Source organism: Zonotrichia leucophrys, chromosome 4, assembly GCF_028769735.1.
Source record: "Zonotrichia leucophrys gambelii isolate GWCS_2022_RI chromosome 4, RI_Zleu_2.0, whole genome shotgun sequence".
NCBI classification, from domain to species: Eukaryota; Metazoa; Chordata; class Aves; order Passeriformes; family Passerellidae; genus Zonotrichia; species Zonotrichia leucophrys.
Genome location: NC_088173.1, coordinates 6,241,752 through 6,257,945, shown reverse-complemented (window position 1 = coordinate 6,257,945; position 16,194 = coordinate 6,241,752). Strand labels below are relative to the sequence as shown.

The window sequence follows — 16,194 nt, the reverse complement described above, 5'->3', positions numbered from 1 at the left end:
TACCACTGATGTGCCAGCTGTGTCCTTGAACAGAAATCACAGATTTTGTGAACAAATCTGGGGTTTTTTCCTATTGCTTTATTACAGTCATATATAATATTGCAAAACATTGTAAATAGTAATTGTTTTTGAAATCCTAAGTACTTCCTAAAACCTTAATTTTTAAACATTGACATAGGGTCACAATTTTTTTATTGAAAGTAGGAAAATGAACTGTTTAAAAAAATATTTTGTAGATATATATCTTCCTTCAAAGTTGCATTATTTTTGGTAACAATATTGAGATAGGAAGTCTGATATACCACTTTTAAATTAATATACTGTAATTTCCAGTAAAAGCAGATTAATTCCTCTTGTTACAGCTAAAGAAATTAAATGGTCTTTTTTTTGTCACTTGCAAATTATCATGAGCTTCTACAGAAAGATTCTCTTGAGTTTGGGGCTTTACAGTTTGCTATTTTAATTTAAGTTTAGGGCAGTTCAAAACATAGATTTTTGGCTTGTTGTAAAGGCTATTTATGATATTTGCAATCATTTTTTCTAACCAGAATGTCAAGTTTTGAGCAGTTTCACATCGACTTTTACCAGTCTAATTATACCATAGAGGACCAGGAAGAAGGTTGCAACAGCTATGGCTCAGACAAAAACCCCTGTGAAAGCAGAAAGTAAGTGTGGGTGTTGTTCAGCTTCCCTCTCCAACAGATGGTGGTTCTGGGGCCGGTTTTGGGGCTTGCAGGAGCAGGAAAGAAGTTCAAGACATCATCTAAACTTTCAGAAAGGCAGAATATTTATAAGTGATTTTTTTCTTTTTAAAGGATTTGATTTTGTGCTACTTTTATTAGTAGAGGTCTTACAGGTTGTTTACCTGACAGGAGTAACTGAGCTTCATGTTATTAATGTGAAATTTAGGCTGCATATTGCAGGAAATTCTTTAGGATCCTTCCGAGATTCAAGGAAAAAATTTAAATGTATGGTTCTTTCATTAGCAGTACGGATGGATCTAAGGAGTGTCACCAGGCTGCTGGGGAAAAAAGCCCCAAGTGCCTGGATGTGGGAGTGGTAGTGGGTTTGGGGGCTGCAGAGTCCTGGCAGGCTGGCAGGGAGCAACAGCTCAGCTCTTATTCCCCACAGCAAGGACTGGACCCAGAAAAATTCCAGGTTCCCCACACTGAAAATAGCTGAAAAGTACGTGGAACATGGTGAATAGCTCTAAGACATGTAAGAAACAACTGCTCACTTTGAAAATTTAAAAGGGTTTATTAAACTTTGACAAAATTACAACAAAAGGACTACACAAGGAAAAAGCTGCAGCACTGAGAACTGCCCCTCATGCATACCATGTGGCCAGTTCTTCAAGGTGGATGCTCAGTCTTTTATACCCCTGGGGGTTACATCAGCCAGCCCTGGTCCTTCCCAAAGTCTGTCAGTCAGCTCTTCTTTGCCATTTATCAGTGGAGATTGCTTTCGTGTAACTTGGTTGGAGGTCAGGTGTTGCCATGCTGCACCCCCTCAGCACCAAGCTTTTCCATTCCCAACTGCCCCATGCAATGGACACATGTGCCCCCCTTCTTTTACCTGTCCTAGACAACCCCGGCTGTCTGATGGTCACAATACAGGGGGGAAAGGGAGCTGTGAGGAGAACAGAGGACATCTAAACTACAATAGCATAACTACACATCACTAAACTTTTCTTAATATTCACACAATAATTATCCCTTTATTGCGAGAGCCAATCATCTCATTATCCATCTGTAACAGACGTTTCTCACTGTAGCTATGAGTTTGTGCTTTGCTCCTTGTCCCAGGCGCCAGGCAGAGGAGCAGCCTGCAGGCGGGGGGTTTGTGCCATCAGACATGCTGCTGTCCCCACAGCAGAGCTACTCGGGCAGCATCCTGCAGCCAGCCTGCAGCCCCAACGCTCCTTCCCAGCTTGGTTACGTTGACGGATTTGATGAGGAACCTCCTTTGCTAGAAGGTAAAACTGTGAAAAGCACATTCACTCTCTTGTGAAAATTTAAGTTTAATAAAGGACAATAGGAGACAAGGACTACAGAGCAAAGGTTATTGGGGCCGGGTGCACCCTGGCACTCAGTCAGGAGCACACTGTTATCTTTGGGGACACACTTTAAATATCTTGTCCCTCACATCAGCCTCTTGCATATTCATAGACTCTTATGCTTAGTAAACTTTTCCTTCAAACTAGTTTACATGTTCTAAGAATTGTTTAGCATATCTCCTCTTCGGATTTGCCTTTTTAGAGCATGTGTATTCTTTGGTTATGCTTTTAGTCTTTTTTTATCATTATTTTCAGTTTTGGCTCTGGCTCACACTGTCTTCAGACGGTGAGTGCTGATAGTTGGCATATCTGTAGCAGGTGTTTTCTTCATATGTTCATTGGATGAAACTCACCTAAGCAGATATTTTAACACAAGTATATCAGCTATTTCACTACTATGTCTTAGCTTGATTAACAGCAGAAATAAAACTGCATCATTATAACAAAGTTACTTGAACATTACACATATAAAATCTATTTCAATATTTGTGAAAAGCCAATATTATAATATGTATCTATAACAAAACTAATCCCACAGATGACCTCCAGGATTCCTGGGAGTGCCTCTAACTTTTCTCTGCCAGCTAGAAGATGGAACTCACCACAGAAACTGCAGCAGAGCTGGCAAGCCTCGCTCTGTGAGCTTCAGCCAAAGCTCCTGGCGGCCAAACCTGCGTTTTCTCCTTCGAATCCGCCCTGGATTCCTGCAGCCTTGTGGCCTAGAGCAGATATACTGTACCACCGCTAGATGACAGCAGAACAATAGTTTTGCATTCATTCACGTTTCCAAAATAGTTTCCATTCTTGCGTTTATCCTCTGTACATATTGGAAAATCTATAACTAATGAAGATGGATAATCATCTTTTTTTGCCTATCTAGTAATTGATTTAGGAGTTTGCAGATGCTAAGTCGCTTGTTTCAGTGGGGAAGGAATTAAGAAAGCTGCTTTCAGTTCCAATTAGTTGATCATTTAACTGGATGAGCAACGCCGTTCTTTATGATGATTGACCATTCTAATGCTAGTGGCTGATTTTGTCGCTAGTAAAATACTTGTGCTGTATTAGGAAAAAAAAAAAGGAGCATTTGTCTGCAATTATTTCAGCATAATAAAAAATGAGCATTTTCAGCCTGCTAGTTTGCATACTGGAAGGCAGCTGGAGTTTTAGCTACTCAAAAGGAACGACTACTGCCTTAAAGCCAGCAAGATCATTCTGTTTGATATAGATAACTGCTGGATCTCTACCTCTAAAACCCCCAACCATTTAATTCCCCATGTGGTTCACCCTGGGAAAAGGATGTTGTAATACAACTGCTTGTGATCTGCAAGGCTTTAGAGATATTCCTATCTGTGTACCACATAAATCTGACCAAAACCACACATTTTAATGCAGAATAGCTTTATATATGCAGTGTTTTGACTGAGCTCAAGATGATGGAGAGGTGGAACAAGGTAAAGACTTGGCTTTCCTAACAGATCTAACTCATTGTCAGTCTCAGCCATTCTGCCAGCAGATCTGAACCTTATTTTCCCCTTACTGGAGAATCTCAGGGAAGATGATTACTCATGCAAGCTGAAACGTTTCTCCAGAAGTTATAAGATAAAGATTTGCCCCAGGAAAGTTAATGGCAGCATTCCCATCAACCTTAATGGGACAGAATTTTCTTCTGTTTTTTGGGGTCTCACTAATTACTTTTTAAATGCAGATATCTGCCACTCCAAAAAAAAAAAAACCAAAAACCAAAAAACAACCACATTACAAACCCCTAAGCCTATAAAGCACTGTATAAAGTAGTATAAACTTGCCTTGAAGGAAAAAATGTCATTTTTAAGTGCTTTTGGCAGTTCAGGCTTAAGACACATTTCTTGTCACATTTTCCAGAATTAAAGTATATATCTCTGTCCTCAGTGTTGCAGAGTATCTTAAATTCTGCAGTTATTGTTAATTAATGGGTTTCTCAACATCTATGTTAGCGTGGCATTAGATATGTGTGTTTTAAATATAGGAAAAACAAATATTAACTCAAAAATGCTGAGGCCATTTTTTGCTTCACTGACTAAAATCAGACTTAATACATTAATATTCCAATTTAGAATTAAAGCTGACTCTCAAATATACTGAGTACATAGCAGGGCCATTATGTTCCTAATACAGAATATGTCATCCTACAGTATTATCTTCACTGAAGCATTTTTTTATAATTTTGTGATGTCTAATGGAGTTTTGTAAAAGTGTTGTTTTCTTGTGAGCAATTAACAAAATCCTGAAATTTCTTGTTGCAGAACTTGGGATCAATTTTGAGCATATATGGCAGAAAACATTAACAGTTCTAAACCCCATGAAGCCTGCAGATGGCAGCATTATGAACGAGACAGACCTCGCTGGACCTATGGTTTTCTGTTTGGCCCTTGGAGCAACATTGTTGATGGTAGGATGTCGTAGAAATCTTCAGGGATTTCTTTTCTAACAAGCTCATGCCTAGGTGATAATGAGTGTGAAGCTGCAGAAGATGTGGTACCAGCATAAAAAGAGTCATTTGCTGCCAGTTATTCTGGGATTATGTGTTAAAAATTCTTCCTACTTTCAAAGCACCTGCTTAAAATTGAAATGTAATGTAAAGGTGACACAGGTAAAGTGATGTATTACTTCCAGTGGAAAGAGGAGACCACACCATTTTTAGAGTGGGATTTTATATGAACAAAAGGACAGATCTGTGCCATATATAATCTGGAAAGGCTCTGAACAGGTTTTAAAGGAGGGAATAAAAAGGAATAACATGCCAGCCCAGTTTTTCTAACACTCTTGCTACTTCTTTGGAATTATCTTCTTTCAATGTTATTTTAGAGTGCAGAGACAGATAGACTAAAAAAAAAATCTTCATACAACTAGAATAATTAGAGAAGAAAGAAATTGAAACAGTCTTTTTCTGCCCACCCCCTTAAATTTGCAGTGCCTTCCTATAAATTTTGCTAGTACCTATTTTATATTCTTATTTTATATTCTTTGTTCTGCTTAACAAAATATAGTAGCCTGTATTTGACCTCCTTCTTCTGTATGAATGTAGCTTTCCTACAGGAGCAAAGTTAACAGGGTTGTGCAGAACTCCAAATTCATCTATATATCCCTGGCAACAGGGGCTCTCCCATGTTGCTGAAGTACAGCTCTGACTGCCAACAGCAATTCATCAGACAGCAGTAAGGTGGGACCTTTCTGGGAAGGGCTTTACTGCCCTGCAACTGAGGTCAGAGGAAAGGGGCTCTAATTCTCCATTTCCTCTGTGATAAATAGTGCTGAATCAGAAGATTCTTGAAAGTTCTTACTCAATCTGTAATGTCAATGCAGTACCTTGAATGTGCAAACTGCTATATAAATGGCAAGTAGCATTATTATTTATGTTCCCATAAAAATAAAAATTTTTTAAAAGGGTTGAAGGGCAGGAGGAAAGGGAATAAAATGAAAAGAAGGTGGGAAGCTAGAGAAGACAGGCTATTTTCCACCTGGAGAAATAAATGTATGAGGGTAGTAAAAAGAGAAAGTTGAATTAATTATAATCAAGAAAATGAAAGGAAAGCTAAAAGAAAGAACGGAAAAAATGTTTCCTGTTGACTTTTCTTCCTGAATAGCCAACAGTTATAATGAATATTAAACCATTATTATTGAAATAAATTACTTTAATTATCATATTTTTGCCGAGATACTATGCATTTTAGGTGTCATTAGAAAGCGAAGTATTTTCAATGCTCCAGTTTTAGGGCAGCAGAATACCTCTGACACAATCCAGTGTTTTTGTTCCATAACTTCCCAGCAGTAAGCCTTTGGGTTTATCTTAGAAATTCAGGCTACCATTTTATCTCAGATATATTTGAATACTAACGTGTCTCTTCAGCTGTGTAAACTATGATATCCTTCTGTACTTAAATAAGTATCTTCTGATAGCACCAGGAACATAATTTGGTTGAGAGCTTGTTTCTAAAAATAATGTATACATTTTCTTTAGTTTCAGCTTTTTAACTATGGAAAATTATGCAAAGATATTCTTCAAAGGGTATCAGTCCTTTCAGAGAAAAAGAGGAAAGTGCTGCTAGCCCGGCAGCAGGACTTGTTCTTCCTCACCTTAGTGTAAAACAGGGCAGCTCCATTGTAGATAGAGAAACAATGGCAGCCCCAAATTTAGCAGAAGCCCAAGTCTCAGCTGCTTTGCATTTTACACTGTCGTTTGAATGAAATCAGATTTCCCCATCCTCTCCAGCCAACGGTGGTAGCACCCACTCCAGGAAGATGCAAGCAAGAACACAAAGTCTGACTTTCTGCTAACCTTGCTCCTTCCACAGGACAAATTTAGCTCTTTCCATTCATCAAAGCCTGTCAGACTAATCAAGCCTGATTCTGGTTTTGCTTACATCACTGTGAACTGGGAGTATTCCCATGTGTGTGAGTCAATATATTTGCATATGTTAAGTAAGAATAAAATCGGAACCAACATGTTCAGCTGCTTTTTTTTTTTTTTTTTTACTTCTCTCATATCCTTGCACCACAAATCCAACATTTCACCAACCGGAGATCTCAGCTGGGTGCTGGTGCTAGTGCTTCCTTCATCTCTGGCTCAGGAATTTTTTTAATCTTAAACTAAGCTAATAAATAAATAGTGCTGTGTAGAACAGTTATATACACTGAAACAGTCTAAAATATATCTTGTAGTTCATGCATCTGTTTTGAGACAGAACTTGGTGTATAGCAAAGGCTGCCCCAAACCATTGTGAGTGTTAAACTTACTGTATATCCTTAATGACTGGAGTTCTAGTTGATAATCATCTGAGCTGGTATTGCTCTCCCACACTATCTCTAGCTATCATTACTTTTATTTGTTCAGGCAATTTTCCCTGATTATTTTATACCACTAGTATGCAAATGCCGGCAAAAGAAGTCTGTACCTAAGTAGGAAGAATTCTTTTGCTGTGATTTCAGGAATAGATCAGTCTTTATGGTGGAAGACAGAAATGGGGAACAGGCCAGGATGCTGGAAGGATATATAGGCAACCTGGCTGGTCCTGACTTAACCTTGAGGACTGGGAGCAGAGGAGAGCTCAGCAGTGAGCCAGGTCAGAGTGCAGACAGGATAATGGTGTGATGTAAAGTCAGGTCTTATTAACTCAGGTTGCATTTCACATTCATGAACTGCTCTCCAACAAGAGCTGGTGAGCTGCCACCAGCCTGCAGCATCAGGACTTCCAAGCTGTGTCCTCACCAGGCCTTCTCCATACTGCTGCTTTATGTCTGTCCAGCTCAAATACTGCTGGCATCCAGTGATCGATTTCCACAGGCATGGATACAGAAAGAGAGGTCAGAAAAGGGTCCTCAAAGTTGATTTCCCCCAGATTTCATTAAAATGTAGGGATAAGTAAAGCCAGAGATCTTCTCAATCCTCCTTAGCCATCATGGAAGATAAACTAGCATCACAAAACATGATACAAGCTTCAGCATGTTTCCACTTAATCTATCTCAACAGAATCCAACCATAAGCCACAGCATTATTAGGAAACAGAGACCTTCTATTAGTTTTGAGTCTTCTGTGGTTTGTCATACGCAATATATCTATATATATGGTATATAGTGTGTGCAACATATAGAGTGTGTGTGTGTGTGTGTGTGTGTATAAACAAGCACACTTGTGTTTTATGTATGTACATACACCCTATTATGTGTCAGGAAGGTGATGCATAGTGGCCCTTCATTCAAGAAGTTCACTCATGGTTCTAAGTTAATGGTTAAGTTCCAGGTCTGAACTTTCTCCTTCACAGGTGCATTCTATCATTAGGATTCAAAGTTCCAAGAAAAAAAAATAGATTTCTGATTTATGAATGTTTATCTTATGTACAGATGTGAAAATGACAGTATTGCATAGGCGACTTTCAGCATTTAATTTGTTAGAAGCTTGAAGAGAGACAAAAACATATTTAACAGTCTTTTGTGATGGTTTATTTTGGGGAGTGAACAATGCCCTTATGCCTGGAGGGATCCTTCAAAATGATGGCAGGAGATGAAGGAATTGGTGATGCTGTGGCCACAGTTGCCTGTTTTACTAGCTTTGTGTATAAATTAGAAAACATCAAGCTCCAGGCTGCCAGGCTGGTACCTTTCATAGGCAATAAATTCAAACAAAGGAATAAAACCTACAAGGAAAAAAAATCTGGGATTTTTTTCATTTGTTAGAACAAAAAAAGAACATAAGCTGACAGTTGCCGCTGAGTTTTATGTTGAAATGAACATGTTGTGTTGGTCTAAGCACAGAAATGTATCCTTCTCATGGAAGTCAAGGGAAAAACCAGTCACATTTGCCCTGAAAACCACCATAATTTAAGCAAAATTTTCCCAATTTTTTGCAGACCTGTTTATAGCTGAAGGTTTGTAATAAAATGTGAAGCACATCAGGTAACCTGGGTCATCATGTTACTTAGGACACTTTTTCACAGTCTCATATACACTTATTGAAAAGATGTTTCCTGAGCCTAAACTGATTTTTAATGACTAAAATGTGCTTTCCATAATTTCTTCTTAGTTTGTTGCCAGTTAAACTTTCCCAAATCTCTCAACCAATTCCAGTTGTGTTCAGAGCCCCATAAGTAAGTGAGAATCAGCCTTGTAACTCTAAGTTAGCAACAAGCACATTTTGTCAATTGCACCTTTGAATTATTTTTATGCAAAAATCACTCAAAAGTATCATCTGTGGCTCACAACTGAACTGATGCAGGTGAAGCAGAAAGAAAGTGTCAACAAGAAATAAAAAACATAAACCTAAATCTGTCTTCTACTAGCACTTAGTGATCACTGCTCGCTTCTGCCAGCTCATGCTTCCTCTTATTTATTGCAGGCAGGGAAAGTTCATTTTGGCTACGTGTACGGGATGAGTGCCATCGGGTGCCTTGCCATGCATGCCCTGCTGAACCTGATGAGCGTCTCGGGAGTCTCTCACGGCTGTGTTGCAAGTGTGCTGGGCTACTGCCTGCTGCCCATGGTCCTCCTGTCCTCTGCTGCAGTTCTCTTCTCTCTGCAGTAAGTACCAGCCTATGGCAGTGGGAGTCCTGGGAAGGACAGTAAGTCAGGTGGCTGGCGTTGTGCAAAACATTTTATAAGTGGTCGTGTAGTAAATTTTGGTTTATAAAACTGTAACACCAGTTTGACTTTGTGTTTAGGTGGAAACAGACAAAACTGGACTGTATTTGAGAGGGCTGTATGCATTAATTTAGATGAGTCTTCAATTCCACTTCATTCCATTTGGACTGGGAGCGCTTTTGATTTTTGCAGCAGCTTCAGGTGTGATTTTTGTTTTGCAGAGCCAAACTGAGGTATCAATTTTAAAAGCAATTGCTGAACTTTGGGCTTATATAGCTAGTTCTCTTGCCTCTTTTTTGTTCATAGCATCTGGCCTCCCATCTTTATGTTTACTTTCCTACTGACTTCTGTAGGACAGAATGAAATAGCCAAGTTACCCTTAATGATGTGGAGAATTCGGACAAGATATAAGTAGACTTGTGTGATAGTGTTCACAGGGATTCTTGGATGAGGGAAGAGACAAAAGTTGTTGGCTCCATGTTCAGAAGGCCTGATTTATTATTTTATGATATATTTATATTACATTATAGCTATACTAAAAAGAGATAGAAGGAAAGGGTTCATCTCAGAAGGCTAGCTAAGAATAGAATGGAATGAGTAACAAAGGTCTGTGGCTTAGACAGAGAGTCCAAGATAACAGGGCTGTGGTTGGCCATTAATTGTAAACATCCAAGATGGGCCAATCACAGATGGATCTGTTGCATTCCAGAGCAGCAGATAACCATTGTTTACATTTTGTTGCTGAAACCTCTCGGCTTCTCAGCAGGAAAAAAGAAGAAAAGGATTTTCATAAAAGATGTCTGCAACAGACTTGTATATTCTGAAGTATAGTTATGCAAGTGCAAGCCTGAAAAAAGCAGAATACTTTGAAAAACCAAATGTGTAGTGATGTAAGAATCTATGCACATGTGGGGGGTTGTTCAGTCATATTCTCTGAATAGGAAACTTTTTGGCAAGCCTCTCATTTCTCCTCGTTCAGGAAACCCTTTGAGACACAGTGTTTATCTCCCTGTTCACACACAGCAAAGTACAAGCAAGTTCCAGATCTTGCCTGAAGGCCTTGAGCAGTGCTTTTGTCTATTGTTAACATGTTATTAATGATGGTTTCCCTCCTTAATCTTTTTTGTTCTCTCATATTTTTAACTCTCCAGTCTGTAACATATGGAACCTAGCAGCTGATGAATGAGAAAACGCCCGTGTTTGTTTTCTTTGGAAAAGCATTGTTCTTACATATGTGCATATTTATTTATTTATATTTTAAGGAAATTATATGGTGGAAAGAATTTTTGGAAAAAATTCTTGTTGCATGTTTCTGAAAAGCTATGATGGCTTAACCTGACTATATCCCATGAATTAAAGTGTTTCTGAGCTGTCTTTGATAAGATGGATGATGACATTAAAGAAGCTGTTTATTCTCTGTTCTCCTACACTTCCCATATTTTCTTGATTAACCTGTTTAATAATCCAACCTAATAAAATGTGCAGATACATAATCATAAGACAGATGGGGTGAATTCCAAACCAGCTGTTACAACTGTGCAGGGTGCTGTTTTCTGTACATGGAGTCCCCAGGCAGACACTACACGTTTTTAAAATGCTGTGAATTTACAGAAAACCCATCTTTTGAAAATCTATAAATACTAAAATGTGATAGCCTTGACAAAAATGAACTGGTATTTCTGAAATGAATTGCTGACATTAAGTACCTATTGACAGGGTTCTGCAGTCCTTTCTCATTTGGTATATGAAACTGCTTGAACATATCAAGTACCAAGGTTAATTATTGCAAACATGCTATTAAAATTAAGTGGCAACTTTAAAATCCAACATACATTTCAATTTTTTTAATTTTAAAAAATATTTTAAATGGTAAAAGAAAGAGCAATACATTTATGGTTTTTAAAAATATTTATAAAAACATTACTTCTATTTCAAAGTTCAAAGAAATAATCTGGATTTTTTTCCACCAAAAGTATACATAAGATAATTCACTCATCTATAGCAAAGATACATACTAATCTAATAATTTTGAATTTTCATGAGTAGCTATTTCCTGTAAATAAATAAAGCAAAATATGGAATGTTTGGGGTACTGAATAGTATCAAGGAGAATACCAGTTCTCTTACTCAAATTTGCATGGAACTAGATTTGTTTGTGTCCATCTATACTGTTTTCATGTGTGAGCCCAAGTTTATTAGGTTGTTTTTCTGGGAGAAATATCAATAGACTTTTTTCCTGCAGAAAGCAACAACAGTTCTTTAATATCAAATCCCCAAACAGGGTGGTAAAGCTACTTCCTTAACTAAACAGTGAAGGAAGTTAATGTAAGCTTGAAGAAAGCAATTCTTACACCCAGCTGATACAGAGAACCCATTTGGTGACAGCATCTGCAGGATGTGAGAGAAAGAGAAGTGGAAATGGTCCACTCACATGTGTCCCTCCATCTCAATCTCACACCAGTACAGCCCCAGTCCTCTTGGCCATTGTAAGCATGACTTGTGCTTTTTGCCCTTCTCCCATCTAGAGGATTTGACCCTCGTGGACATGCCAGACAGAAAACTCTCTGCCAAACCATTTATTTTAGCAGTAACACATTGTTAGATTGAGGACTGAATTTGTAAGTGCACAGAGGTACCTCTTGATCCTGATGTGATTTTTTTATGCCACCTTTCCATCCTGCTCTCTGCCAGTCCTAGAACAAACCATGAGAGGCCATTGGATTTCAGTGCAAGGCAGAGCAGCCACAACTCTAAATTGTGCCAGGTTGTTACAGCCCCCAAAGAGTCATTATGTTAGCTGAAAATTGTCATTGCACAGTATGTTCCTATTGCATCCCATCCCTCTGCCAGCAAGGGTACCTGCTCAAAGAGCCATCCCTGCCAGGTCTGAATTTCTGGCTCACTGTTTAGGTGAGCAACTTAGCATCTCCTTGGAGGAGAGACCAGCAACTTGCTTTGCAAAGCCCAGTGGAATTTCTCTAAATGCCATTATATTGGTTTAAAAAACACTTAAACTGAGGATATTAAATCACATGGTCTTTAATGTTTTATTTTTAACTTGTTGAAGTTGCAATGAGGTGCTGAGTCACCATGAAATCAATTTTTTCCTTCCTCCCTCAAAGGCCCAAGAGCTGGCAACACCAAGTACATTATTGGCCTGGTGACTGGATTGCTAGGAAATCAACTATTTTATGTGATGTGAATGCATTAAGTAAACTAAGTCAATTACATAAGGACAGATTTATTCATCATGGTTTGGTTGCAATAATTATATTAGTGGAGATAATTTCTGATAAAAGGACCTACCTGAGTATGTATACACAGTCAGTTTTTCCCTTGTGCTTCTATTATGCTGATGATTTGGAAGAGTGGGGAGCCAGGAGGGCCTTTAGGAAGTGGCAGAGGTTTATTCTTTCTCCAAGTCCTTGAGACTGACGCAGCTAAAGTGTGCAAAGTAGCTCTCTCATTATGTGCTTCAGCAGTGTATTATGCACATGATCTCATGCATTTTACAGAAGCAGGCTGCAAATAGAGTGCAAATAAAGCATATGTGGAACATTATTTATTGGCAAGATTCTGTTCCCACAGGGTTTAATAGTGAGCCCTCTGTAATCTGCAGGAGTATTTCAGTGGGCTTTTAACTGTAGTCCCATAATCATCAGTTCTCCAGGTCTCCCTGCTCCTGGAAGGGGGCACAGTGTAACTTCAAATGGGCTCAGCTGTCACCAAGATGTAGGGTGGAAACTTACAGTCCTTTCAATGTGCAGAGAAGGATGCCGAGATAAGCAAAATGTTTTTCCTTGGTGGTTCTTTTCCCACTCCTTACTTTGTGCTCAATGTGCTCACTTTTTTAAAAGGCCAGTCAGCTTTTTCCTGGGAGACCTTTCTGCCCATCCAGCTGGTGTGAGTCTTTCAGAGCCTCTCCTGAGTGTCTAAGGCGCCCTTAAAATCTATTCTCTGTGTTATAAACTTGGCTAAATTTAATATTAAACTTAAGCAGCTGCATCTGCTCGAGGCCCAGATTTATTTGTAAATGTACAGTGCTCTTTGCAGTACTTCTGATGAAGCTTTTATCCATCCTGAACATATTTTTTTTTTCTGTTTGTGGTTACAATTTTCATTTGCTCTCATGCTTGACTTTCATTATGTCGGTTAGTTCTTGGTTCTTCCATTGGGTGTTACCCATCAATGACGTGAACTTGAGTTTGGTAAGATTTGATGCTACACTTAGTAATATGTGGATTCTGTCATGTTTCTTTTGTGTTGTTTTGTTTTGTTTTGTTTTTCTCCTAGGGGGACCCCAGGAACTGTGTTAGCCCTGTTTATTATTGGATGGTGCAGTTTGTCAGCCTCCAAAATTTTTACATCTGCATTGGCTATGGAAGGACAGCAGCTCCTGATTGCATACCCATGTGCTTTACTTTATGGACTTTTTGCACTTCTAACAGTTTTCTGAGATGTATTTTCTGGTACTCTTCTCACAGTCTGTTTATGGTTGTTGGAGGGACAAGGGTTTATTTACTTATTTTCAGATTGCCTAGAGTTAAGTTCCATTAACAAAATTAGATTCTCTGATTTACTGTTTATTTCTTAATGGCTGATAATGAAATAAAAAATCAAGCTAACAGGTAGATAATCTTAAAATAATGGTGTTTTGACAGTCATAGAGCTTAAAGAAAAGAAATTATATTGAGAAGGTAGTAAAAGTGCAAAAACAGATATCAATTATAATTAAAATTAAAAATCATGTTCTGAGTATTTATAGTATAATACATATGCTAGAGAGTAACTAGAATGCAATTATGTAAATATTTAATGGACATAGTAAATCAAGCAAAAATGCATATTTATTTGCTTTAAAAAAACCAGCTTGCCATCTTATATAATTACTAATTATTGTCCAGAATTTATATGTTTGGGTTTGAGGTTTTTTCTGTGACAAAAGAGTGAGTGACCTGGTTTTGTGACATTGAAGAATTGGCCAGGAACAGGCTGATACAACAGAGAGAACCTAGGAATGTTGTCTTGGTTTTTCTTTTTTCTTTTAAAGAGTGATGGTGTCCAAAACCCCATTGTACTGTTTTTAATGCACAGTAATGTTTTATTTTGAAATTTTCACTAAACCACTGCCTGCTGTAACTGTAGGAAAGCACCAAACAAAGTAAAGGCAACCCTAAAAATGTCTCCTGAAAGAATTGTATTTGAACAGGCAAAATAAAAATCTCCATCATTTTATCTGCCCCTCAAAAATTTATTTGCTATTTTTAGTTTTAGGGGAACCAAACATTTATATAATGGCAATAAAGTACAGAATGCACAAGATGATATTTTAAAATATAGTATTAGAAATATCAAGCCATTAAGAGGAATTGGAGATAGGTGCAATCACAACATAAAAAAATCTAAGTGTGAAGTAGAAGAGAAAATTAAGATAGTTGTAGAAAGAGCTAGGAAAAATAAATGGATGAAATAAATGGAAATGTGAGGGAAATAAATGGTAGCAGATTATTTCTTCAGTGTCTTATGGTGCCTTTCTTCTTGATGCATGTTCTTATGATCTTGATTATCTTCCTTGATTGTTTTCAATTCTTTGTTGAATTGTTTAAAAAATATTTTCTTCCTACACAGCGGGCCAGTGGTTCTGGGACAAAGGGTCCTGATGCTGCAAGCACTTAGGCAGAAGCTTAGCATGGCAAAGCTGTTCAAGAATACACAAAATTGTATTCCTAATCCTTTTCAGTTCAGAGGTAAATTAGATGATCAGTTTGTCCTCAAGCTAGTGACTCTCTTTCTGAATTGCAAGAGCCTTTGGTAAAAATATTTCTCATTGCTGTCGTGTTTGTTTTTTTTTTTTTTTTTAAGAACTCTTATGCAAGCCATTCTAGAATTCATTTTACTGAATTCCAGCAGAACTCGTTCAGACTACAGGTCATGAGAAGTAAACAAAAGGTAATGTATACTTAGCTAATTCCTTAAAAAAATCACAACTCATTTATGGAAAAAATGCTGCATTTATCCATTTCTTTACTGCAAGCTATGAAAATGGGAACAGAGAGGCCAAATTGGAGGCATGACCCTGGAGCAAATTGTGGCTATAACCAGGCAGGATCTAGTTGCATATGAGTGGGAATTGTGTGAATTTGGAACATCAGCAATTGTAAACATGATAAATTTGGCCCTGCTGTATCAGGGAGTAAATCTGACAGTAATAAGGCACAGATAAACGTGTCAAGTGACTGCAGGGTATGGATATAAAAATCAGGCACTTTGATTTACAACACATTAATGGCATTCTCATATCTGAATAGGGACAGATTCATATGGCTGCACAAGTTGTAGAGTTCAGAAAAGATGGTTTAGAAACATTTAGATCCGTTTTTGTCCTAGACTTCATATTATCATTCTTAATGTCTAAAACAGTATAAAGTATAAAAGGGCTCTATTCTGCAGCACTTTATGTTCATTCTCATACTGATCTGCATGATATGAATGGCAGGGGAAGCAGTGAATGGAGCCATCAATTTGTCTTTTGATGCCATAGACAAGTCAAGTTACTTATGGGGAAAATGAACACCTTGAAATTTTGCCACAACATTTACAAAGCAGATGGTTGTCTAATTATAGTTTTATGTTTATTTTCTTAGAATTTGTAACTTCTTCCTTTTCTTCACTGAGACACATCTTCATAATTTTGAATGCTAAGATCTTAATTCCAGTCTTCATAATTTTGAATGCTAAAATCTTAATTCCAGTAACTTCCCTTGCTTTTCTGTTTTTCTGTGCCAGTTTCTTTTACCTTTTTCCCACGGGATTTCCAGTAAGTGGCACATGCTGGTGCTGTGCTCCCAGTTTGGTGTCCTTCAGAAGTCTCTGTGCTGACTGAGAGGGTTTAACTGTCTCACATGTCCTTCTACTTCTTTGCAACAAGATTCCTCATTATTATCTAGATCTCCTTTCTGAAGGTCAGCATAGCCATGGTGATGCTTTTGACCATGTTATTCTTTTGTGTACTTCCTAAATATAAAAAT

At 37.9% G+C, this 16,194-nt stretch overlaps 1 protein-coding gene across 1 annotated transcript; it reads left to right on the top strand.

Moving 5' to 3' along the window:
- The first annotated feature begins 549 nt into the window (after positions 1–549).
- Positions 550–13,622, top strand: YIPF7 (Yip1 domain family member 7). The gene is made up of 5 exons (XM_064712182.1): positions 550–665; positions 1,806–1,975; positions 4,339–4,484; positions 8,925–9,106; positions 13,460–13,622. Exons 1-5 carry the CDS (start codon positions 550–552, stop codon positions 13,620–13,622), a joined length of 777 nt encoding a protein of 258 aa, XP_064568252.1.
- Positions 13,623–16,194: the final 2,572 nt, after the last annotated feature.